The sequence below is a fragment of the Mya arenaria genome, chromosome 2 (assembly GCF_026914265.1).
Source record: "Mya arenaria isolate MELC-2E11 chromosome 2, ASM2691426v1".
Taxonomy (NCBI): domain Eukaryota; kingdom Metazoa; phylum Mollusca; class Bivalvia; order Myida; family Myidae; genus Mya; species Mya arenaria.
In genome coordinates, this window is record NC_069123.1 from 16,472,325 (window position 1) to 16,498,427 (window position 26,103).

Genomic DNA, 26,103 nt, shown 5'->3' on the forward strand with positions numbered 1-26,103 from the left:
TTATTTCACACTTTGTGGATATTACCAACATTTTGATTCAATATGCATATAAATTTTAGTTGAACAAGTCAGCTCCTTACGGGGTCATATTATTTAACTTTTGTTCAAGCCATTGATTAGCTAATAGGACTTAATTTATATTGTGCATTTTCAGTTTCAATTGATGCTTTTTCTTGATTATTTGTGTAAATGTTTTATGCATGGTTGTATCATATTTTATCTAGGCACTTGCTTTAGTAAGTATCTGTCATAGTGATTTTATGTTGTGATTATATTGCTTGAAAGACCATCATGAAACAGTGGAGATGCTCTTTTTGCTAATTACTCTATCTGCAAAACACATGATATATGCTAGTTTATGAAATACCCTGGTACAGGGGTTTAGGGTTATCAATAACTTTTAAAGCTTTTGTCCAATCATCCCCATAAATAGTCAAAGTGTGTATGGACATAGTATCTCTAACAAATTTGATAACCAGACACATCGCTGTAGTCATTGAAAAAGTAATTGCCTTTTAATTATAGAAATTGCCTAAAATTGGTCTTCATAGTTTGTTGCCCTTGTACCAGAATTGAGGGAAGTTTTTTGTAAAGGTTTATGGAAGATTTGTCAAAAACGAAACTCCTTTACTCCACAATATGTATAGCTGGTAGTTTTTAATTAAACAATTATGTAAAGTTAATTTTCTTCTACAAATTTGTACCTTGTACAGGAGCATACACTTTTCCAACAACAGCCAGTTAATTCAAAGCTTCTCTACTTTGCAAAAGTTAGTCTGTTTTTAAATGTTGTTTCAAAAAAGTTGAGGTATTGCAGTCCTGGGTATTGTCATAACCTTGGTCTTGTTGCCGGCTGCATTGTGGTTCAAAAACATTTTTAGGCGAATGTGAGCATCGTTTGTGGTCACCAAGCCAGACAGTTTGGGTTTTGTCCTGGTGCTCGTGTTGCTACTGTCTGAAGCATAACTTGAAACCACGGAACAGAATTTAAAAAAAAAATTACTACAATGATAAAGCACAATGATAGAAAGTTCAGGGTACAAGAACTGTAACTCTATATCAGCTAATTATAAAGTAATTGCCCTTTGTTACTTTTTTGTTTTATTAATAAGCTAAGTTTAAACTGAAATTTTAAACACTTGCCATAATTCTAAAAACGTTAAGATATTCAAAAAGAAACTTGGTTTTCATATTGCAAGAGAAAATATGCACCTGTTTAGCGAGGACTATAACTCTGGCTTAGATAATTTTCAAATCATGCCCTTTCTTCGACTGAAAATAAACAACAGATGAGCAGTGGTGATCGCTCTGTGTCACACTTGTTTAGTTTGACTTTATTATTTAAATTTTAAAATATTGGGCTGGTTTCAAATCTGTGAAAAGCTGTTCAAATAAATGTGTGAGTATGTACATTGTGTAGCTGCTTAGTGACAAGAGAGTAATGCTAGTTCTATTTCCACCAGTGTAGTTTCTAATACATGTACCACTTTTTTTTTTTGTTGTTGTTTGCTTTGAAGATTTCGCAGAATATACTTAATGCCATATGCATAATATATAAATCACACAAACATGTAATGTTTTTATAAACTTTTATCACTAATATTTAGGTATTACACCATCATCTGACAGTAATTAAAAAATCATGTACAGAAAGTGACGTCAACACTGTTCAATGACAGCACGTTGTTAGCAGCAAGAAAATGACATCAAAATTCAATATAGACACATACATTTGAGCAAATTATTATCTTGGATCACTAGTGATACATTAGCAGATTAGAAATTATGAAATAAAACATAAATATATGAAATGCTTATTAATACATAATTTATTTAAATCCTTGACCATATTTATTGTGAAGGAGATACATATCGCTTCAAGGTGCATGCATTGGTTTAATTTATTATTTAAGTTCCAAAGCGATTTAATATTAACAATCCTCACGTTTGTAACACACATGTTTCACTCATTTCAGAGGAAAGCAGGTCTCGGCGCTCGGTCACACGAACATTTGGTGTCCAGCGAAGTTCTTCCCGGACAGGAAGTATGTAGCTTTTTAAACATACATTGAACAGCTTATAGGAACTCGTTTGTATGTGCTGCAATACAAGAGACATAAGACAGATGAAGCATTCTCTAAATTCAGTTATGATCAAGATCAAAATTGTTTTGTTAACTTTTAAAGCATACATATTGCATATTTCGGGAGAAAGATGAGCATGTATTGTAGCCACATGTTTTGTTGTCTGAGATTATAGTCTGGTAGGAATGTGTTGCTTCCCTGCATGCCATTTTCAACCTAAATCTCACTATCTCTGTCATCTTTCTGAACGTTGTCAGGCTGTGAGTTATTATTTAGTTGTGTTTATGTTTGATATGGTAGCCCATAAGCCATTCATTTCTAAGTGGTCTCCTTAATGCTGTTCTGCGCTGAAATGGCAAAATAGGCAAAAATGAAAACTTATTCATCTCACAGTGGCTGTATTTTAATAATAAAAACTTGTTAAATAGTCAAACAAGTTTATATTTAATATAGTTTATAATAAGCCAATAAAATTAAAGCATTATTTGACAGACAACTTGTATTGAGTAGGCAGAGCAATATAGTGTATATTTGCATGTTTTGCTTTCTTTGATTTCTGTCCTGTATCATTTTCTGTGTAGCCGGGTCCGGCAGAAAGTCAGAAAACTGGCATTGAGTTGTCGGTAAGTGTCCTGTGGGAATATTGCCCATGTGCTGTACTCTGGTACGACTGAGCCCATTATAAGACAGATTCCTGGTTTGGATTAAGAGAAATTTATCATGCAAAGTAATTTAGAGTTTAAAATTTTGGAGCATTGCAAATAGGTCATGTAACACTCTGTCTTGATCTAGAATTGATCGAAAACTTTTACTAGACTTTGTTCAAAATATCTTTGATGATTGATCACATCTGCCGGATACTCTGATAGTTTATAGGGCTTCCATTAAGAATTTCAAACTTAAGTTTAAACTTCCTGACCATCCATATTGAAAGTTTTTCACTGAAATTTGGAAGTTTAAGTCTCCCGAATACAACATTTTTTTCCACTGTGTTTTGAACTAGCTTGTTAAAAATCAAATAATTTACAACTATACCGTGAATGACTGGGTATAAGACGATAGGGGTTATAAGATGCAGGCAAAAAAATCTGTGAGAAAAAACCTTTTAATCTATGTTTTGGGTTATAGGACGCACAGAAAAAATAAAATCGTCTGCCACCATCGGCCACCATGTTTGTTGACAGTGACGATTTTTTTTTCCATGAAAATGGTGATGGTTATTTTTAAAACCATAAAATACTAATACATCGTAAACAATAACCTGTCGAGAATGAAAAGTTTAGTAATGCAAAAACCTTATATTGAACGGGTATGTTCTCAAAATGTCAACACCTACAGAAAAGGAACATGGCAAAGTTCGAAAAAACATGACCATTTTTGCAACAGTTTGTAGTATTGGTATGTTAAACTGCTTTAAAGCCAGTGCGAGTTTTTCACACCTTATCGTACAACTGACAATATTTTGACAGTGCACAGCTTTGCTTCTTTATATGCATGTTTAATTATTGTCGTATTCAAAATAATATTGAATAATTTTAATCATACAATATTTTTTTTTAATTATAAACGTCTTACGATATACCGTATCCTGATCTTCAAATGCCATTTTAACCCGTATTAACTCGATCAATATGACGGGAGTAACATTCCTTTCTACATAAATCCATACAAATGCTCTGCCTGAAATCAACCTCAGAAAAAAAGTTAAAAAGCTTGTTACTGGTTTTAAGATGCAGGCATTTTTTTACATCGAAATCTGAGGGAAGATAGTGCGTCTTGTAACTAGTCATTTACGGTAAATGTTTTTATTGCCAGATTTAGATTATAATAATTCATTTTACTTCAAGACTGATATTGACACCAGGTTTTGATATTTAGAACTTCCAAGCTTTCATCTTTTGTACTTCAATTTTGGCATCAATTTTGAAAGTTTTAACCCATTTCTAGGGAGTAATATATGTCCAAACTTCCTTTAATGGAAGCCCTGGTGTATTGTTCTATGCTGTTTGCACATTGATAAATTATCCACAGTGCTACTAATACAGGCCTTATTTTGGCTTAATGGTGAATATTAACTTCCATGTATCATACAGATGCTGAGAAATTGGTAGTTTTTCATAAAAGAAAATCATTGTCAAATTATTTCCATTTTTTTTATTTACAGTGTTTTCCAAAGTTGAATCATTTTCAGATTATTGCTTTGATGTTTCCAGTCTATAGCCAGCTCAGTCCTGCCATGAACAGTGATCTGTGTGATATTCTTACTTTCTAATATTCTAGACCTTATACTCTGAATGGCTTGAGGGGTTGGAATGGCGCGGTGGGTGCTAAACATATAAATATATGAGCTGCAATGCACCATTTTGTTTTTTTGGACATACAATATACAATGTATTTACATGTACAACAAAATATGAAAACTATATGAATGTTATTCTAAAAATCCTAAAATAATTTGTTGCTGCTCATATAATGTATATACTGGTAAACTGAACAGAATCATTCATATGGACGAACTCTCGCCTTCTTAAATCTTTTGTAATCTATTCTTTAGCTAATTTCCATACTATTTGTAGCTCAAAATAATAAGGAAATGACAGACTTCACGGAAAATTGAGACCTAACTGCAGGGCAATTGTAGAAATTTCGAAATAAATTTTATATTGAAGATTGAATTTTACACATGATGATGTTTTTTATCAAATCAAATCACTAGAATAATCGTTGTTTTTATATGCTTTGTAGCATTACATCCTCCACAGTACGCATATAAATGGTACTGTTTTGTTGGTATGAGAGTAGCTGTTGTATATACTAGTAGTAATTTGTTGTATGAAAAGGGTTTGGGTTAGAGCAATATTTCAGGATTCACAAAAAAAGACAAGGATTGAAAATGTCTACAAGTGTCTATCAAATTACTTATCTTGCTGAGCAGGGTAGTAGCTGTCCGACATTTCCATCCTATTCACGCTTGTTGCCTCAATTAAGGAGAGTGTGCAGACATGGATTAAAACTAGCCTTTCCATAATGAATATGTAGACATTGTTACTGTTACTAACATGGACATTTACTTGCATGTAACCATTTAGGACGTGCGCGGAACCTTTAAGGTAGACTCGGACCAAATGTTTCTACCAATGATCGATTAATAATCAATTATTTTCCTGCTTGTACAAACACTCTCTCTCTCTTCTGAAATCGATCATCGGAACAATACTTGGTCTAGAAGAAAGATTCCCAAGATTCCCAATTACCAAAACTTACATATTTTTTTCATTCCCATTTCCTTGAAATATTTCACTTTAGGCTGTTTCGGTCAGTTACATAATTTTCCAGTATTTTGAAGCTACTTTTATTGCAATTCTTGCAATTAATATGTTCTCGATATTTGATTTAATAAATAGCATCTTTAACCATTCAAATGTTTTTCCCAATGGTGAAATATTTCGTGCCCTATGAACCTATTTCACATTTTCAGTAACTTGCCTTGTCCGTATACTTGTATATATATGCTTCAATTTGAAAATTTATGTACTATTTCCTTCAAAAGTCACAATGAGCTAAGAACCATGAAACAAGTTAGCATTACATCAAATATGAATAGTAAGCTAGCGATCCAAACGGTTGAAAGGAGAAAGAGCTGTTCTTTTTTGTATTTTTTCTCTTCAGAATTTATGTACTTCTGACCGAATGAAAAAAAATGCATGGCAATACTAAACAAAAATCTAACAATGATGAATGCATTTTACTGATACTGTAAATTATTATTTTTCTGAACTGATTTAAAATTAACATATCTTTAACAAATTATTATCATACCAGTATGCAGCGTCAGCCATATATACATGTACATTTACTAAACAACTGGAGTAAAAAAATAAACCTTGTATTTCCCAATGTCATGTATCAGAGTTCATGTACACCTCCGAAAAATGCAATAAAGCTAAGAAAGAAAGAGATATAATTTATTGTCCATTTATGTACCAGTCAAGTGTAACCACGGACGAACTGATGGTTAAACCCTGGCCAAATGCCCAACCCCAGAAACTCTATATAAAGCCCAATCTCGGCTTAATTTGGCGCTATGACAAAACCACCGCGGTCACCCGGCTCTGCGGGGCCACCTGGAAAGTAAAAACACGGCCCTTTTCCCCGGCTATCCCCCCGGACTTTGGGGGGCCATGGTTACAATTGACTGGTGCATAATAGAGGCATATTTTTTTTTCAAAAATCATATTGCTCCTTAATCAATCTGATGCACGGATTATAGCATGCCATGAACTATTTGCTAGACTGATGAACTATTTTCAGGGTTTATCAGCATCCGAAGTGGACATCAGTACAAGTGTATCCATCAATGGGGGTCGGGGAGATGCTGTCATGACCATGGAGGAGGAGGAAGAGGGGGATGCAGAGGCTGAGGTAGGACAGATAAGTTGCAGAACAGGAAACATGGCCAGAATTCATGCGTCATCATAATTATTTTTAACTTTTGAGATCAAATTATAGATATTATTACCTCAAAATGTTACTTAATTAAAACTGGGTTAATACATTTTACATTTGCAGGATTTTTATAAAGTACCTACATGTTTACTGTATATTTTCAGTTTGACACTGGTGAAGTGTTTGTTGGTCAGGCCATCCACACTATCGAGTACTGCCTGGGTTGTGTTTCCCATACTGCCTCATATCTCCGGCTGTGGGCTCTCAGTCTGGCTCATGCTCGTAAGTCGAAAGTTATGACCAAATATTTAAGACAAACTTTTGCACTTTAGTAAAGCATACTGCTAGTGCACAGAATACATCATAAATTTTGTGTTATAAACGTCTGTTATTATACACCTGACAAAGATTGAAGGGGGTATATTGGAGTTACCCTGTGGTCGGTTGGTTGGTCTGATAGAACTTTCCTTGTCGGGAGCTTAACTACTGGATGGAATTTAATAAAACAATAAACATTTATAAGGCATAAAGAGAGGAATCGCATTGTATAACAACCATTATTATTCTACTTAATTATGCCCCACTTCGAGGAAGAGGGGGTTTATTGTTTTTCCCATGTCAGTTGGTCGTTCTGTCCGTCGGTAGACTAAAGGATGTCTGAGTGATAACTCTTTAATTCCTGGACCTATGGTCATCAAACTTGACATGAAGGTTGGGCCTGACCAGTAGATGACCCCCTATTGATTTTAGGGGTCATTATACCCCCCAAAACAAAGTTTGGGGGGGGGGGTATACTGGAATCGGGTTGTCCGTCTGTCTGTCCGTCTGTCCGTCCGTTGTTTTTTTTGTCCGGGATTCATCTTTGTCGTTATTGAACAAATCTTTTTCAAACTTTCAAATATTAATGACCATGATGTAAACCTGTGCCTCCGTGGATTTGGTCAGAGTCGCATGATCCTGAGTGGAGTTGTGGCCCCTTAATGAGTTAAATTGGGCAAAATTAGCTTTGTCCAGGATTCTTCTTTGAAGCTATTGAGCAAATCTTTTTCAAACTTTCAAATATTAATGGCCATGATGTAAACCTTTGCCTCCATGAATTTGGTGGGAGTCACATGATCCTGAGTGGAGTTGTGGCCCCTTAATGAGTTAAATTGGGTAAAATTAGTTTTGTTCGTCCTACTCCTTCGTCATTTTTGAATGAATCTTTTTCAAACTTTAGCCATGGTGAGAACATTTGCCCCTGTGATTGTGGTTGGAATCACATGATCATGTCTCCAATTATGGCCCCTGAATAAGTTAAAATAGGCAAAAATTATACAGCTTTGTCTAGCCTAATCCTTGGTCATTTTTTCTCATTTTTTCTATAAATCTTTTTCAAACTTTCAGATGTCAATGACCATGATATGAACTGTTGAATATGTGATTTGGTGCACCTGTATTAATCAGAATGTTTGCATGGCCTTAAAAAGACCTTTAATTGATTTTGTCCTTAAAAAGACCATCAAAAGTCCTGAAGTTAGGTGCATACAGGCCTTAAATTTGTTACAATATTCGCTTTGGTGGCCTACTCCTTTGTCATTTTTCAATATATTTTTCTCAAACTTTCAGCTATCCATGACCATGATGTGAACCTTTGTATATGTGATTTTGTGCACCTGTATTATTTCCTTGGTACTCATGTGTGGGGGGGAGGTGGTGGGGGTGGGTAAACAGAAATTGGGTTGGCAGACTGTCAAATTCACCCGTCCACCTTCATTTTGGAATATCCTGTCAGGAGTCATGACCCCTTTATGGTGAAAATGAGAGAAACAACAAACTTTCAGATATCCATGGATATCCATGACCATTATGTGAACCTTTGTATATGTGATTTTTTACACCTGTATTATTTCCTTGGTACTCATGTGTGGGGGGGTGGGGGTGGGTAAACAGAAATTGGGTTGGCAGACTGCCAAATTCACCCGTCCACCTTCATTTTGGAATATCACAGGGAAGGGTTGGGGGGTATTCGTTAGCCTTTGGCTTACAGTTCTAGTTGGGTCAAGGTCACAGTGAAGCGAAAAGGTTGTCAAAGCTTGTCCAAGTGATGACTCAACAATGCTTGGACTTATGGTCATCAGACTTGACATGGAGGCTGGGCCTGACCATTAGATGATCCCTATTGATTTAAGGTCAAAGCCCTCAAACTTGACTTGGGGGTTAGGCCTGACCAGTAGATGACCCCTATTGATTTTAGGGGTCATCAGGTCAAAGGTCAAGGTCACAGTGACCTTGAAAGCAAAAACTAGTCTGATATAACTCTACAATGCATGCACCAATGGCCCTTACACTTGACATTTAGGTTGGGGGTGACTAGTAGATAACCCCTAATGATATTGAGGTCAAAGGTCTAGGTCACAACTCATACTGGTCATTAAAATTAACATCATATTTTCTTATTTCCTGCTGCTAAGATGATACATGTTTATCTGCTAATATCAGTCATCATCTGAACATGATTAAAAACTGTCTCAAAGGCATCCAATGTCAATGACAAATCAGCTCTCATTATCGGTCCATGCATATTTCATTCAATAGTCAAAATATTCGTGACAACATGGTGATCAGGGAGGCATAATGTTTGACAAGCATCTCTTGGTACAGAGTTATTGCCCTTAGTTCCTTTTTCTTGTCGAGAGCATTACTTAAAAGTTATCAGATGGAATCAAATAAACCTCATGAAATGGTAATGTACAGTGAGTTGAAGTGCAGTGTACACTGGTAATGTACAGTGAGTTGAAGTGCAGTGTACTATAACCATAGCTCTGTTTAATATAGTAATTTATAAAGTTATTGTCCTTTTATATTTTTTACTCGTCCAGAGCACAGCTTGAAAAACTATTTGATGAAATTTAATTACACTTAATGCTATGATAGAACATAATGAATGGAGGTGTAGAGTACAAGAACCATAACTCTATCCACTTAATTGTCATTTTTAGGAAGAATTTCACTGCCATTTTCTTTCAGAGCAGCGTTTAGAGGTATAAATCACTATCAGTCATAGCTCTAGTGTTTTAATTGATGTAAATGAAGCCCATTAAAGTTGTTAAAGGAAATGATAAAACATGGACTTGAAAACTTTGTACATTAATATTAATTGATGTTCATATTATCTTGTTCAGAGTTGTCGGAGGTGTTGTGGAACATGTTATTCCGGATGGGTTTGAAGATGGACCTGCCATATGTTGGCAGTATCCTGGTGTTTGCATGTTTTGGAGCCTTCGCTGTCCTCACCATTGCCGTGCTGCTGGTCATGGAGGGGCTGTCGGCATTCCTGCATGCCCTCCGTCTTCATTGGTGGGTGAATCAATATAAACTGTAGAGATGCAACTATATTGAAGATAGCAATGGAATATATATACCTTTTCTTCATTGCTTATGACATTGAAATAAGTAAAAAAAAAATACTTTGTGAACTGATCATTTTAGTTATGTTTATTAAGGCAGAGGTAATTTGATGGGCTCAGTCACAGTTCACAAAGTTAAAGGGAAAAAAATGAGGCCTGACAATGCCACTACAGTCTATGGACACGCTGCTAATACAAAATATGACACTGCAAGATCTGACACATTGCAACTCAAATCTTTGACACAATGACACTACATCAATATATGACACACGATGCCACTGCAATCAATTACCCAATGCATCTACATTATGGAACATAAACCTATTATAATCTACCACGGACTGCCATTCATAATATGGCACATAATGCCAGTACCATATGACATAATGCCAAAACAATCTGTGACATATAATACCACTTCAATCTATGAAACAATGCAACTACCTTATTTGACAGAATGCTACTACACTTTACTATACTTGGCACAATTCCACTACATTATGACTAAAATGTCCAGATATAATGTCTCTTAATTATATTGCACACAATGCCATTACTGTTTATCATATAATGCCATTTCAATCTATGACACACTTCAGGGTGGAGTTCCAGAGCAAGTTCTACCATGGAGATGGGTACTTGTTCGATCCCTTCAACTTCAAGGAGCAGATGGACCCAACACTTGATGACCAGTAAGCCAGGCTGTGTGACTGCAAATTTGTGTCGCCAATGATCCTGTGATAAATTGGGACCTGCTGTCAGAAGTTGTACTTCTATATAATATTATAAACATAAAAAATGTGAACTTTAAAATCCAATTGCTTATCCAAAATCCCTTGTATTCAAGTTTAAGTTTTTCATTATTTAAATAGATGCAAAATGGTATTGGTATTTTGTATTTGCTTGTCGAGTTTAAAATGTGAAATATTCTAGTGTATTGACCCAAATCTTGAAATACTGTACAAGTGTTCTATCATTTGTTAAAAACTTACTGTCATTCGTCAGACTGACTTTTCGATATTTATTATTTAGAATACAGTATATGTCCTATCAATGGTGCTTTTGATAAATTTTGTTTAAGTACGATTTAAAAGTCATATTAAGAAAAAAAATGTAAAAATATGTGCCTTATGTATATTGTGCCTGTTTTTATTCGATTCACACTGTCCCATCAGTCCAGAACAAAGTGTTCGCACAATAACTTGACAATGGTTTCATCTACAAATACTTTAGTTCAATTGTAGTTGGCCCTTGACCAGTAGATGACCCCTGTTTTAAAGTTTAGGGCGACTTTTTTAACATTTTTGATTTTTTTTTTGTATGTACTGCAAATTAAGAACCATTTAATGTCAGACTGTCAAACTCCATTGGTAGGTTGCCCTTCATCAGTAGATGACCCATGTTTTTGGGTCACTACCTTACTGTCAACAATATTTAAGAACTTTGTCTTGTAAAAAGTGGTCCCCTGCTAAAAGTAGTGTTATTGCTAGTGAAAATAATCCAGAAAAAGGCTACTTCATTGGACCAACATCTGAGCGATGAAGTTTCCAGAAATTAGTTGTCGTTTTGGTTTTGTGATTATTATTATTATCTTTATGGTTATTAAAGCTAAATGCTCACAATGTTTTAATGTACATTTACACTTTTGATACAGTGGCATTTGAATAATATATAACTGTCTTCCATTCCTTATAAATAAATAAATGAAGTAGCAAATATGTTTGTCAGTTCATTATTTCATTGGGTGAGTAGTGTTCACTAGGTGAGTAGTGCTCACTGGGTGAGTAGTGTTCACTGGGTGAGTAGTGTTCACTGGGCGAGTAGTGTTCACTGGGTGAGTAGTGTTCACTGGGTGAGTAGTGTTCATTGGCTGAGTAGTGCTAATTGGCTGAGTAGTGTTCACTAGGTGAGTAGTGCTAATTGGGTGAGTAGTGTTCACTGGGTGAGTAGTGTTCACTGGGTGAGTAGTGCTAATTGGGTGAGTAGTGTTCACTGGGTGAGTAGTGTTCACTGGGCGAGTAGTGTTCATTGGGTGAGTAGTGTTCACTGGGTGAGTAGTGTTCACTGGGTGAGTAGTGTTCACTGGGCGAGTAGTGTTCACTGGGTGAGTAGTGTTCATTGGGCGAGTAGTGTTCAATGGTGGGTGAGTAGTGTTCACTGGGTGAGTAGTGTTCACTGAGTGAGTAGTAGTGTTCTATTGTGGGTGAGTAGTGCTGACTGGGTGAGTAGTGCTCACTTGGTGAGTAGTGTTCATTGGGTGAGTAGTGTTCACTAGGTGAGTAGTGCTAATTGGGTGAGCAGTGTTCACTGGGTGAGCAGTGTTCACTGGGCGAGTAGTGTTCACTGGGCGAGTAGTGTTCACTAGGTGAGTAGTGTTCACTGGGTGAGTAGTGTTCATTGAGTGAGTAGTGTTCAATGGTGGGTGAGTAGTGTTCACTGGGTGAGTAGTGTTCACTGAGTGAGTAGTAGTGTTCTATTGTGGGTGAGTAGTGCTGACTGGGTGAGTAGTGCTGACTGGGTGAGTAGTGCTCACTTGGTGAGTAGTGTTCATTGGGTGAGTAGTGTTCACTAGGTGAGTAGTGCTAATTGGGTGAGCAGTGTTCACTGGGTGAGCAGTGTTCACTGGGCGAGTAGTGTTCACTGGGTGAGTAGTGTTCACTGGGTGAGTAGTGTTCATTGAGTGAGTAGTGTTCAATGGTGGGTGAGTAGTGTTCACTGGGTGAGTAGTGCTGACTGGGTGAGTAGTGTTCACTGGGTGAGTAGTGCTCACTGGGCGAGTAGTGTTCACTGGGTGAGTAGTGTTCATTGGGTGAGTAGTGCTAATTGGCTGAGTAGTGTTCACTAGGTGAGTAGTGCTAATTGGGTGAGTAGTGTTCACTGGGTGAGTAGTGTTCATTGGGTGAGTAGTGCTAATTGGGTGAGTAGTGTTCACTGGGTGAGTAGTGTTCACTGGACGAGTAGTGTTCATTTGGTGAGTAGTGTTCACTGGGCGAGTAGTGCTAATTGGGTGAGTAGTGTTCACTGGGTGAGTAGTGTTCATTGGGTGAGTAGTGTTCACTGGGCAAGTAGTGTTCAATTGAGCGAGTAGTGTTCAATGGTGGGTGAGTAGTGTTCACTGGGTGAGTAGTGTTCACTGGGTGAGTAGTGTTCACTGAGTGAGTAGTGTTCATTGAGTGAGAAGTAGTGTTCTATTGTGGGTGAGTAGTGCTCACTGGGTGAGCAGTGCTGACTGGGCGAGTAGTGCTCACTTGGTGAGTAGTGTTCATTGGGTGAGTAGTGTTCACTAGGTGAGTAGTGCTAATTGGGTGAGTAGTGTTCACTGGGTGAGCAGTGTTCACTGGGTGAGCAGTGTTCACTGGGTGAGAAGTGTTCACTGGGCGAGCAGTGTTCACTGGGCAAGTAGTGTTCACTGGGCGAGTAGTGTTCACTGGGTGAGTAGTGTTCATTGAGTGAGTAGTGTTCAATGGTGGGTGAGTAGTGTTCAATGGTGGGTGAGTAGTGTTCACTAGGTGTGTAGTGTTGAGTGAGTAGTGTTCATTGAGTGAGTAGTGTTCTATTGTGGGTGAGTAGTGCTCACTGGGCGAGTAGTGCTGACTGGGTGAGTAGTGTTCACTGGGTGAGTAGTGCTCACTTGGTGAGTAGTGTTCATTGGGTGAGTAGTGTTCACTAGGTGAGTAGTGCTAATTGGGTGAGTAGTGTTCACTGGGTGAGCAGTGTTCACTGGGTGAGTAGTGTTCACTAGGTGAGTAGTGCTCACTGGGCGAGTAGTGTTCATTAGGTGTGTAGTGCTGACTAGGTGAGAAATGCTGACTGGGCGAGTAGTGCTGACTGAGCGAGTAGTGCTCACTGGGTGAGTAGTGTTGACTGGGCTAGTAGTGCTCACTGGGCGAGTAGTGTTCACTGGGTGAGTAGTGTTCATTTGGTGAGCAGTATTCACTGGGTGAGTAGTGTTCACTGGGGGAGTAATGCTGACTGGGTGAGTAGTGCTGACTGGGTGAATAGTGTTCACTGGGCGAATAGTGCTGACTGGGTGAGTAGTGCTGACTGGGCGAGTAGTGCTCACTGGGGGAGTAGTGCTCACTGGGCGAGTAGTGTTCATTGGGCGAGTAGTGTTCACTAGGTGAGTAGTGCTCACTGGGCGAGTAGTGTTCATTGGGTGAGCAGTGCTCACTGGGTGAGTAGTGTTCACTGGGTGAGTAGTGCTGACTGGGCGAGTAGTGTTCATTGGGTTAGTAGTGTGCATTTGGTGAGTAGTGTTCACTGGGTGAGTAGTGTTTATTGGGTATGTAGTGCTCACTGGATGAGTAGTGCTCACTGTGAGAAGTGTTTCCTCTGTAATTAGTGCTCATTAGATGAGTGTTCAATGGGTGAGTAGTGTTCACTAGGTGAGTAGTGCTTACTGTGTGAGTAGCGTTCACTGGGCAGTTTGTTCACTGGGTGTACTCACTGGGTGAGTGTGTTCACTGGGTGAGTAGTGCTCACTGTGAGAAGTGTTCACTGTGTGAGAAGTTTTCACTTGGTGAGTAATGCTCACTGTGAGAAGTGTTCACTGGGTGTATAGTGTTCATTCGGTGAAAGGATGGAGGTTTTATCCTAAATGCTAGGATTTATACCATATGACCTATGGAAGTCGACCTTTGACAAACATTTGAGGATGTGACCAACATACTGGATTCTCATAAACATTTTGAAGTTAATTAAATTCCCAGAGCTTGATCAAGGAATTTCAATAACTGAACAAGGCATTGCAACATGACAAAAATCCAAATATTGTTTTGAGGTTTAATAAACACTCCTAAAATAAACAACAATTAATGTTTCAGAAATCATACTTTATTTCAAACTATAACAATAAACAAGAGGGCCATAATGGCCCTGTATCGCTCACCTGTAGTTTTTGACCTGGGTTGACCCAATATAGAACTTGACCTAGCTTATGTTAAGATGATCATTCTGACCAAGTTTCATTAAGATTAGGCTAAAATTGTGACCTCTATTGTGTTTACAAGGTTTTTTTACTATCTGACCTAGTGACCTAGTTATTGACCGCGGATGACCCAATGTGGAACTTGACCTAGATTTTATAAAGATGATCAGTCTGACCAAGTTTCATAAAGATTAGGCTAAAATTGTGACCTCTATTGTGTTCATAAGGTTTTTCTAATATCTGACCTAGTGACCTAGTTATTGACTGCGGATGACCCAATATCGAACATGACCCAGATTTTATAGAGATGATCATTCTGACCAAGTTGCATTAACATTAGGCTAAAATTGTGACCTCTATTGTGTTCACAAGGTTTTTCTACTAATTGACCTATTGACCTAGTTATTGACGGTAAATGACCCAATATCGAACTTGACCTAGATTTTATAGAGATGATCATTCTGACCAAGTTACATTTAGATTAGGCTTAAGTTGTGACCTCTATTGTGTTCACAAGGTTTTTATACTAATTGACCTAGTGACCTAGTTATTGATCGCGAATAACCCAATATCGAACTTGACCTATATTTTTCTAGAGATGATCATTCTGACCAAGTTGAATTGAGTTAAGCCTAAAATTGTGACCTCTATTGTGTTCACAAGGTTTTTCTACTAATTGACCTAGTGACCTAGTTATTGACCGCGGATGACCCAATATCGAACTTGACCTAGATTTTATAGAGATGATCATTCTGACCAAGTTGCATTGAGATTAGGCTAAAATTGTGACCTCTAATGTGTACACAAGGTATTTCTACTAATTGACCTACTGACCTAGTTTTTGACCCCAGATGACCCAATATCGAACTTGACCTAGATTTCATAGAGATGATCAGTCTGACCAAGTTTCATAAAGATTAGGTCAAAATTGTGACCTCTGTTGTGTTCACAAGGTTTTTCTAATAATTGACCTAGTGACCTAGTTATTGACTGCGGATGACCCAATATCGAACTTGACCTAGATTTTATAGAGATGATTATTCTGACCAACTTGCATTGAGATTAGGCTAAAATTGTGACCTCTATTGTGTTCACAAGGTTTTTGTACTAATTGACCTAGTGACCTAGTTGTTGAACGCGGATGACCCAATATCGAACTTGACCTACATTTTATAGAGATGATAATTCTGACCAAGTTGCATTGAGATTAGGCTAAAATTGTGACCTCTATTGTGTTCACAAGGTTTTTCTACTAATTGACCTAGTGACCTAGTTTTTGACCTGGGTTGACCCAATATGGAACTTGACCTAGCTTATGTTAAGATGATCATTCTGACCAAGTTTCATTAAGATAAGGCTAAAATTGTGACCTCTATTTTGTTCACAAGGTTTTTCTAATAATTGACCTAGTGACCTAGTTATTGACTGCGTATGACCCAATATCGAACTTGACCTAGATTTTATAGAGATGATCAGTCTGACCAAGTTTCATAAAGATTAGGTCAAAATTGTGACCTCTATTGTGTTCACAAGCAATTGTGAACGGACGGACGGACGGACGGACGGACGGACGACGGACGAAGAGTGATCACAAAAGCTCACCTTGTCACTACGTGACAGGTGAGCTAAAAATAAGAATAAACTGTCAGCTCAAACATGCAACCACTTTATAAGCCACCAATCACATGGAGCGCCAGGAAACACAGCAGCAAGATGTTTGCAACCAACACTGCAAAGAAAATGGGACAAAAATCATTTAAATAAGCAAAAACATGTATGTTTTTATGAGCTTGACTATGCATCTTTTTGTCTTAGAAATGAATGCATTAATTATGTTATATGAGCCTGTCAAAAACAATCAAGAAAAAAAGAGTATAAAACGTGTCAATCATTTATCCAAGGTAATACGGAGTTACCAGTGATAGAAATTAGGATTTTGAACAGCAAGCCTTTTGGTCTTGTAATCTTGATATTTCAATATTAGCCCGATGAGAAATGAAATAGTCTGAAAGATTAAGCTTCAGTGATGGAATTTCCATGCCACATTTAACTTAAACTAGAACTCCGCGAGTCGGATGTGTCGCCTGACGAATTATTTACTGTCGACATTATAGCTGTTAGATTGGCATTTTATTCATTTATAGACAATGATGTTGCCATTTAACTTTCAAGTGTAGGTGGCATTTGAACCCTCAATCAGATATGCCTATGGAATAAGTTTCAGGTTGAAACCTCCTATAGTTTACGAGATATGCCACGGACAAAACCTAAGCAAGAAAATTAACAAAGGGCAATAACTCTAAAAATATGGCAGCAAGAGTAACGGTTCTTGTGCACAGCACTTGCCCTCAATGAGATCTATCTAGCTATGAAGTTTCAAGTTGATACCTCTTATATTCTTCAAGATATGCCCCGGACAAAACTTTAAGCATGAAAATTAACAAAGGGCAATAACTTTAAAACTAAGAAAGCAAGAGTTACTGTTATTGTGCACTGCACTTGCCCTCAATGAGATATATCTAGCTATGAAGTTTCAAGTTGATACCTCTTATATTCTTCAAGATATGCCCCGGACAAAACTTTAAGCATGAAAATTAACAAAGGGCAATAATTTTAAAACTATGAAAGCAAGAGTTACTGTTATTGTGCACTGCACTTGCCCTCCATGAGATCTATCTACATATGAAGTTTCAAGTTGATACCTCTTATATTCTACAAGATATGCCCCGGACAAAACTTTATGCATGAAAAATAACAAAGGGCAAAACTCTAAAAATATGGAAGCAAGAGTAACAGTTCTTGTGCACTGCACTTGCCCTCAATTAGATCTATGTACATATGAAGTTTCAAGTTGATACCACTAATACTTTAGGAGATATACCCCGGACAAGCGAAAATGGGACGCGGACGCCGCCGACAAAAGTAACCCCTATATGTCGTCTTTTCAGGCGACACAAAAACAACACCTACCAGGTGGTAATTTAGTTAAGATACAATTGATTTACAGTAGTACTGTTAAAATACCATTCATAGTGTTCATTCATCTTTTAAGGAATTGGTTAAAATGACAGAAAAGTGCCTGAACATCTAGCAATATTTCATTAGGGATTTGTTTGTTCATGTAAAATGAATAATAATTAATTGTGCAAGGTATGAATTCCATTGAGAAAAAGGTCATATTAGGAGTTATTAGTGAAAATCTCAATTCCTCACAACTAAAACCTGAACACATGTGTATGTGAAGTGTGTATACTCACTGCTAGCACTACTACTGTCAACCCCAACCTCCGGGTCCCCAAGTGCCTCCTGCCCAAGTGTCGACAGATCATCCAGCTTGGCCTGCTGTTCCTCTGACATCTCCATCTTCTGGCTAGAGGTCACTGCCACTGCCTGGGCATCTGTGAACGCTCCTAGCTGATCAGAAGTCATAGCCTGAAGTAGATGATTTTGTTATTTATAAGTACATTCAATGTTTTGCATATTTTTTTATAACACTGGACAAAACCATTGCTGCATTGCTCACTCGACCAGCAACTGAACAATCCCTTTCAATTCTATTTTAAATATTTATGTTGTTTTAATTAAGAAGTATAATAACGCATTCAGTGTTCTCAATAAGACCTGTCTGCCAGCCAAAATGGACAGTTCAAATTGCAATTGGGCCGGTTAAAATTTGGAAAAATAAATCAATTTTAAGTAAAATAAGTAGTAGCTATTCGGTTACTTTTCTGTTTGAGACAGTTCAACCGAAACTTATTGAGAACCCTGGCATTTGTCATTTATTCAATCATTGAAATTAGACTTGTGGATGAACAAGCGCCAATTCATATACTATAGCTTACTATAGCTTGGCATCAAATTTTAGAACAAGCCCTGCTATATATAATTCAGAATTTAAGCAAGCCCGGAAGACATTTTGCATAATGGTTTAGTTCAATGGTAAACAGTCCGATTATTTTATTGAATCAAACAAGGTCAGTACATGAAAAGATGATCTTGCCTTTACATGTCAAATACATATGGCAAGTTATTTTAAATTGCCTCTAAACATAACAAAATACCACCCATACTTGACAACCGACACTGTTATGTCCTTATATATGCAGCATTCCATTGTGAATAAACACCCAAGTGTGACCTTGACCTTAGAGATAGGGACGCGGGTCTGTCATGCGACACGTCGTCTTGGTATGCCAAACACATGTGGCAAGTTATTTTAAAATCTGTCCATACAAGGGAAAGTTACAGCCCGGACACAACAACATATACTCTATGTCCTTATATGCAGCATTTCATTGTGAATAAACACCTAAGTGTGACCTTGACCTTAGAGGTAGGGAAACGGTTCTTGCACGCGACACGTCGTCTTGGTATGTGGAACACATGTGGCAAGTTATTTTAAAATCTGTCCATACAAGGGAAAGTTACAGCCCGGACACGACAACCTATACTCTATGTCCTTATATGCAGCACTCCATTGTGAATAAACACCTAAGTTTGACCTTGACCTTAGAGGTAGGGAAACGGTTCTTGCACGCGACACGTCGTCTTGGTATGCCGAACACACGTGGCAAGCTATTTTAAAATCTCTCCATAATATTCTGAGTTATTGAGTCAGACGGACGGAGAGACGGTGCGATTTTGATGTGCCCACCTTCGGGGGGCATAAAAATGTGCTTCTACACGGACAGACGGTGCGATTTTAATATGCCCACCTTCGGGGGCATAAAAATGTACTTCTACAAACAAGAAAATAAAATAAAAATTGCTTACGCCTATTAACCTATAAATAGAACAATTAATACCTTATAAGTGACTATTTTGAAGAAATGCATAAAGTATAAAATTTATTTCTTCATTTCTTAAAATGGACAATAATTCCAAAAGTAAGCTCCAAGAGCAAGGGAGACAATATAGCAAGATTTGCTGCCCTTGCTTCTATGATTCGATATGATTTCATTCTCCAGACAGGGTTTGATGGTTGAAAGGAAAGAATGTCAGACAGACAGACAAAGCAGCAATTATATGTTCCCTGCTTTGGGAAACATAACAATTGATGCATACCACATGTGTAAGAATTTTGGCTTGTTCATCCAAATGTTTCATTTAGGGACTGTTATTGATAAAAACAAACATTCATATCAGCAAGGGTTGTTTCCAGTAAAATACAACTATGTTACCTTTAGGACAGTTCCAGGTATTAAAGGAATTACATCAGGGCTGACACCTTCAATAGCTTCCACACTAAGGGTGGGCATGTCTTCGGCACTTATCCCTCCTAGTGATGAGTAAAAGCGTTTCACATTGATGAACATTTAAAAGTGTTTTCAGCTGACATACATGTACACTTACCAGTACTTTTTCTGACAAGTCAATTATAATCACAGACTTTTGTATGAAGATGAACCTCATATTTACTTACACTTACTGAACCAAACGCTATAAACTATCAATCAAGTATTAAATAAACCTCCATTTGAACCTTTCAATAAACAATCATTAAATTATGTCTGAAACAGCTATCTATTGAATTAAAACTTGCAAAACTATGAAAATGCAACACTAACCAAAAATGTACTTGAGCTCAGAGACGCTAGCAGCAGTCCAGCTAGCTACGGGGCCATAGGCATCTACATGTATTGCCACCCCCTTCAGGGCAGCAAGCCGGTCAGTATCGCAGCTCTCGTACATGGAGAATGTTGCACCACTCGCCCTGAAAACATGTAATACATGCAAGCATTATTCTTTTAGGTGAAAGATTATAATCAGAAATAATGTTTTTGAAGCACTGCATTGAAAAATAATGTTTCCCCTTCAACAGAAGTATATTTTAAATATGTTATCCAAGAGAGATAAAATTGGCCAAAAAAAAAAAGCAATTTGAATTTTTCCCCCCTAAGATTTCGATGTAAAAAAATGTCTGCGTCTTACAACCAGTGACAAGCTTTTGACATTTTCTCTTGAGGTCGATTGTTTAGATTCATGTAGAAAGGGATGTCACTCTGTTATCTTGTTAAACATGCATATAAAGAAGCAAAGCTGTGCACTGTCAAATTATTTTTGTCAGTGGAATGATAAGGTGTGAAAATCTCGCACTGCCTTTAAGCAGTTTTACATACCTATAATTCAAACTGTTGCGATAATGGTGTTTTTTTTCTTTTACACTTTGCCACGTTCTTTATTCTTTTCTGTAGAAGGTGACATTTTGAGAACAAACACCGTAAAATATAAAGCTTTTGCATTACTAAACTTTTCAATCTCAACAGGTTATCATTTACCATATGGGTGCTTTTCAAAATAATGAGGCAAAAATGTGACATAGGGGTTGAAAATTCAAACCCAGTTTTCATGATTGTCACCTATTTTATATGAAAGTAAATACTTCAAATCACACAGAAATAATTTTGGGGAAGTATCAAGAAATACAAATAAAAAAATATTTTGACCTTAAATCCAAATATTGCAAACATTTCTAACAATATGGATGATCTATAAAAGTGTGTTATGACAAGAACCTAGCATAAATCAGATGCTTTTTCTGAATTTTATAATCAGTAATTGGTACCTGTGTGTAGTCATGTGCATAATAACTCAGTTGTTTAAGAAAAATAAAAAAAAATCAACACATTTGTCTAAATTTGAAACCAAAAATAAATTGTTACCTCACAAAGTTTATGCATCTTTATAGACCACATACCAAATTTCAAGAATGTATTGTAATTTACAATTGCCAAATTTTTCATTTCAGAATTGAACTATTTTTCGGTGCACAGGGGACACATATTGAAAGCCAATATAATATGCATTTATATTCACTTTTATGTTAATAAAAACATTATTTGTGATCAACTTAAGACATTTCTGTGTATATGTTAGAGTGTAATTTCCTCAAAATTTCTTCAGTATCACATTTTTCACATCAATTTCCTCAAAATTCAACAGCATGTAATGATGCAAATGGAAAATAATGGCTAAGAGAACAACTTACAGCAAACAGTCACATATATAACATTTATTACTTCAAATTGAGTCCAAAAATAAGAATATATCATCAATGGTAATATAAAGTACTAGAATTCATACATGTTTAGTTTAGTACTTTGTTATATGTAATGGAAAGGGTGCACAGGGGACAAATCATAATGCAAGTAATATTTTTTAATTATGTAATTATTTTTGTAACTTAACTTTTTCTGGTAAACATTTTTACAATAAGAGAAACTGTACTTTCATTAAAGCTTGAAACAATACTGTAAATGTTTGAAAGATTATATTAGAGCCTACAAAACTAAATTTCTAATCAATGGAATAAAATATGTCCACAGAGTGGAATAAAGTTTTTGGTCTCAATGCACCTGTTACCATTAAACACTTTTGTGAACATGTCTAAATTAAAAGATGCCTCTTAGCCTTTGGCATCCTTCTCAATAGAATAATATCTGTTTAATTAGGCATTATTCACGAATTAAATTCAAGAAAATTCTCAACTTTTGGTTTCCACAAGGATTTAAGTTCACCTGGCTTTGACATGGTTTTACTTTGGTCCATTTTTAGGCACTCAAATTGCCAAAGACTTCTTGCAACTCCACATATTCTTAGCATTGCTTGTTTATACTAGCTGCCTTTTTAATTTTTCCCTGATTTAGTTGGTGTGCCTACTTTTCTTATGACTATGACAGACATCACCAATTGTGTAATTTTACTTTAAGACCTTCACTTCGGTTTACCAGACGGTTAATTGTGGAGGCCCATGACATGGAATCCCTCTGAATGGAGTTGTTTTGCATATTGTGCTTTTTCTGAACTGATGCTGCTTCAACTGTGTGTGTTCATACCTTCTCATTTTAACCTTTCTCCTTTTATTTTGTCTGTCATTTTCTGGATTGTTATTGTTTTCTCATTTCTCTTCATTTTATTTCTTCTCTGCCTCTGCTTGTTTTCTTTCTCCTTTTCTTTTATTTGTAAATCATATGTAGGATCTATTTGTCCTCTTTCTTATGGTTTGAGCAATACCTGGCAAATTCTGCTCTTTTTCTCTGAGTATCTTGATCTCTGTCATACATTTTCTGCAACTTTTGATCTTTCCTGAGTCATTCTCTGCGCTTCCTAGACTTCATTGTGTTAATGTTTTCAACAGTCTTTTCTTCATTTATTTTCATATTTTCTATGTGATGTTTTTGGAAAAGGAAGCTTAACTACAAGCTTTTCCATTAGGGTACTTATTTTCTGTACAGAATTATAATCTGGTATATGTGCTATCCATATAAAAAAATGTCCCCTGTGCACTGAATTGAAGCATATAATACCTTGTACATATAAAAAGCATTACATGAATAATTTCAATTTGATTCAATGTTTTTTAATTGTTATGATAAAATCAAAATAGAATATTTAAACAAAATATGTTGTCTTATGTGCCTCAATATTGAAACTGTATTTAAATTAATTTAATAAACCTTTAAAAGGAAACATTTAATGGCTTTATAATTAAATAATAAAAAAACAGTATTTATAACACACTTACAATCAAGTTGCTAAACTATCAAGTGATGCCTAACAATAACATACACACTTCTCAGCACCATATTTGTCAGTTATGACATTTTATTGAAATCTGCTAAAACAGGGTGCACAGGGGACATTACTTTAAACCATGCAGATGCTTCAAATCTCTGTATGTGAGAGGCTGAAAACTGTTTTTGCATTTGTAACTTTCTTTTCTGGGAAATACAGCTGAATATCATTTTATTGAAGAAATTATAGAAATCTGACAACTAACAACCAAAAAGCTGCACAGGGACATTTTGGAGTAATAAGACATGCATCTGAGTTAGGACAAAATAATGTATGAAATAATAAAACTATGTAATTTATATAAAGCTGACAGGTTAAAGTTATTAAAATAACATAGTAATTTAATATAAATAGTGCTTAAATGGAATGGTAGTGTTCTCAATGTGAATTGAATATTCTATCTTCTTTTTTAAATGAATGGGGGTCCGCCATATGACATTAAAATTTGATTAAGTTAATACATATTTTTTAATTTGAAGTATGTTTTTTAAAATGAGAAAGGGTTCAGTTACATAATTGTTTCATTTAAAATGGTGTTGTGAAACAAAAATTATCTTTGATTTAAGACTTCATTTTAAGCAAAATGTTGCCTTCCGACGTAGCATATATGACGTAATTTATCACGTGGTATACACACACTGAATATACCGTCAGAAAGAAATCTTACTTATTGCCATCCAGTTACAAATTGTCACACACAGAACATTCAATCTAACATTCTTCCCAATGGGGAAAGTTCGTACATCGTACACAGCACGAGTAAAGCTAGCTGTCATCAGCTATGCTGAAGAGCATTGCAATCGTGCAGCAGGTCGCAAATACACCATGAACTAGAACTGTAAGCCATAGGCTAATGAATACCCCCCACCCCTCCATGTCTAGGTTGTTTGCCCTGGAGTTAGGCCAGACAAAGCTAATTTGCCTACAAGGGGAGATAACTCCAGTCAGGGTCATGTGACCTGTACCAAATTCACAGAGGCGAAAGTTTACAACATGGCCATTAATTTCTGAAAGTTTGATAAAGATTTGTTGAATAATAACAAAGATGAATCCCGGACAGGGCTTATTTTGCCTACTTTAACACATCAAGGGGAGATAACTCCAGTCAGGGTCATGTGACCTGTACCAAATTCACAGAGGCGAAAGTTTACAACATTGCCATTAATTTCTGAAAGTTTGATAAAGATTTGTTGAATAATAACAAAGATGAATCCCGGACAGGGCTTATTTTGCCTACTTTAACACATCAAGGGGAGATAACTCTGGTCAGGGTCATGTGACCCGTACCAATTTCACAGAGGCGCAAGTTTACATCATGGCCATTAATATCTGAAAGTTTGAAAAAGATTTGTTCAATAACGACAAAGATGAATCCCGGACAAAAAAAAACGGACGGACAGACGGACAGACAGACAGACGGACAGACGGACAACCCGATTCCAGTATACCCCCCCCCAAACTTTGTTTTGGGGGGTATAATGAAGTCAATATATGCAATGGCCAAAACAGAAGCACAAACTAATCCTGGGATGTGAACTTACCCAGGAAAATGCAATTTGTTTTTAGAATGTATTTCATTTTAAACAATTTGTTATGTTTTATATAACATGAAACAAACCAAAATACATATTTTGCTTTGTATTTGTATCGCAAGGTTTAAAATAACCATCACCATTTTCACGATTTTTTTTTTTATGTCACTGTTAACTTACATGGTGGCCCATGGTGGTAGACTTTTTTAACATTTTTCTATGCGTCCTAAAACCCTAAACAAAGAATAAAAGATTTATTCTGGAGATTTTCACAGATTTTTTTGCCTGCTTCTTATAACCCCAATCATCTTATAACCAGTCATTTATGGTACCTCTGAGACACACAAGCAGATGAGATCAATAAAACGAAAAAACAACATACACTAAAACAGTAGCAGGCAAGGTGGCAATGACAGATGTTTCAAATCCACACATAATGGCGCCAAGCATGGCAACATCGGAGTCCGTAGATGCTGACAGGCTTGTATTCCCTGATGCTGTCAGGTATCCACTTGCTAGAGCCGTAATCTGCAATTCACCAAACATTTTCAAAGTTAACAAGATTACTGAGTGTAAAAGTACAATCATTGCTGAATATGACAGAAGTTAATTGATCTGGAGCTATCACAGAGTGACAACTACACTGGCATACCACACCGCCTTGACCCAGGATGTTATGTCCTGACTAGGGCATGGGCCTTCACACAGGATGTTATTTCCTGACTAGGGCAAGGGCCTTGACACAGGATGTTATTGCCTGTCTAGGGCAAGGGCCTTGACACAGGCTGTTATTGCCTGACTAGGTTAAGGGCCTTGACCCATGATGTTATTGCCTGACTAGGGTAAGGGCCTTGACACATGATGTTATTGCCTGACAAGGGTAAGGGCCTTGACCCATGATGTTCTTGCCTGACAAGGGTAAGGGCCTTGACCCATGATGTTCTTGCCTGACTAGGGCAAGGGCCTTGACACATGATGTTATTGCCTGAATAGGGTAAGGGCCTTGACACAGGATGTTATTTCCTGACTAGGGCAAGGGCCTTGACACAGGATGTTATTGCCTGAATAGGGTAAGGGCCATGACACAGGATGTTATTGCCTGACTAGGGTAAGGGCCTTGACACAGGCTGTTATTGCCTGACTAGGGA

At 36.9% G+C, this 26,103-nt stretch overlaps 3 protein-coding genes across 8 annotated transcripts in view; 1 reads left to right on the top strand and 2 right to left on the bottom strand.

Annotated features, from left to right (window-relative positions):
- The window catches only part of LOC128243546 (V-type proton ATPase 116 kDa subunit a 1-like), a 38,747-nt gene extending 27,107 nt beyond the window's left edge, over positions 1 to 11,640 (top strand). For 3 of the 5 annotated variants that reach the window (XM_052961384.1, XM_052961401.1, XM_052961393.1), the window contains 6 exons: positions 1,977 to 2,045; positions 2,666 to 2,707; positions 6,396 to 6,506; positions 6,695 to 6,812; positions 9,695 to 9,869; positions 10,522 to 11,640. In XM_052961384.1, the coding sequence (XP_052817344.1) occupies positions 1,977 to 2,045; positions 2,666 to 2,707; positions 6,396 to 6,506; positions 6,695 to 6,812; positions 9,695 to 9,869; positions 10,522 to 10,618 (612 nt within the window). In that variant the 3' untranslated portion in view covers positions 10,619 to 11,640. Of the gene's footprint in view, positions 1 to 1,976; positions 2,046 to 2,665; positions 2,708 to 5,173; positions 5,195 to 6,395; positions 6,507 to 6,694; positions 6,813 to 9,694; positions 9,870 to 10,521 lie in introns of all 5 variants that reach the window. The other 2 variants (XM_052961409.1, XM_052961417.1) reach the window with 2 other exon arrangements.
- Positions 11,641 to 11,654: 14 nt separating this feature from the next.
- Positions 11,655 to 14,021, bottom strand: LOC128213562 (uncharacterized). Its single transcript, XM_052919412.1, has 5 exons — positions 13,770 to 14,021; positions 12,855 to 12,998; positions 12,657 to 12,749; positions 12,249 to 12,395; positions 11,655 to 12,116 (listed from the first exon to the last, which is right to left on the bottom strand). Exons 1-5 carry the CDS (start codon positions 14,019 to 14,021, stop codon positions 11,655 to 11,657), a joined length of 1,098 nt encoding a protein of 365 aa, XP_052775372.1.
- Positions 14,022 to 14,700: 679 nt separating this feature from the next.
- Positions 14,701 to 26,103, bottom strand: part of LOC128208761 (uncharacterized) — a 140,169-nt gene continuing 128,766 nt past the window's right edge. For both annotated transcript variants that reach the window (XM_052912344.1, XM_052912334.1), the window contains exons 29-33: positions 25,338 to 25,483; positions 20,417 to 20,562; positions 20,030 to 20,127; positions 18,107 to 18,281; positions 14,701 to 16,578 (exon numbers count right to left, since the gene is read on the bottom strand). In XM_052912344.1, the coding sequence (XP_052768304.1) occupies positions 16,517 to 16,578; positions 18,107 to 18,281; positions 20,030 to 20,127; positions 20,417 to 20,562; positions 25,338 to 25,483 (627 nt within the window). In that variant the 3' untranslated portion in view covers positions 14,701 to 16,516. The remainder of the gene's footprint in view (positions 16,579 to 18,106; positions 18,282 to 20,029; positions 20,128 to 20,416; positions 20,563 to 25,337; positions 25,484 to 26,103) is intronic.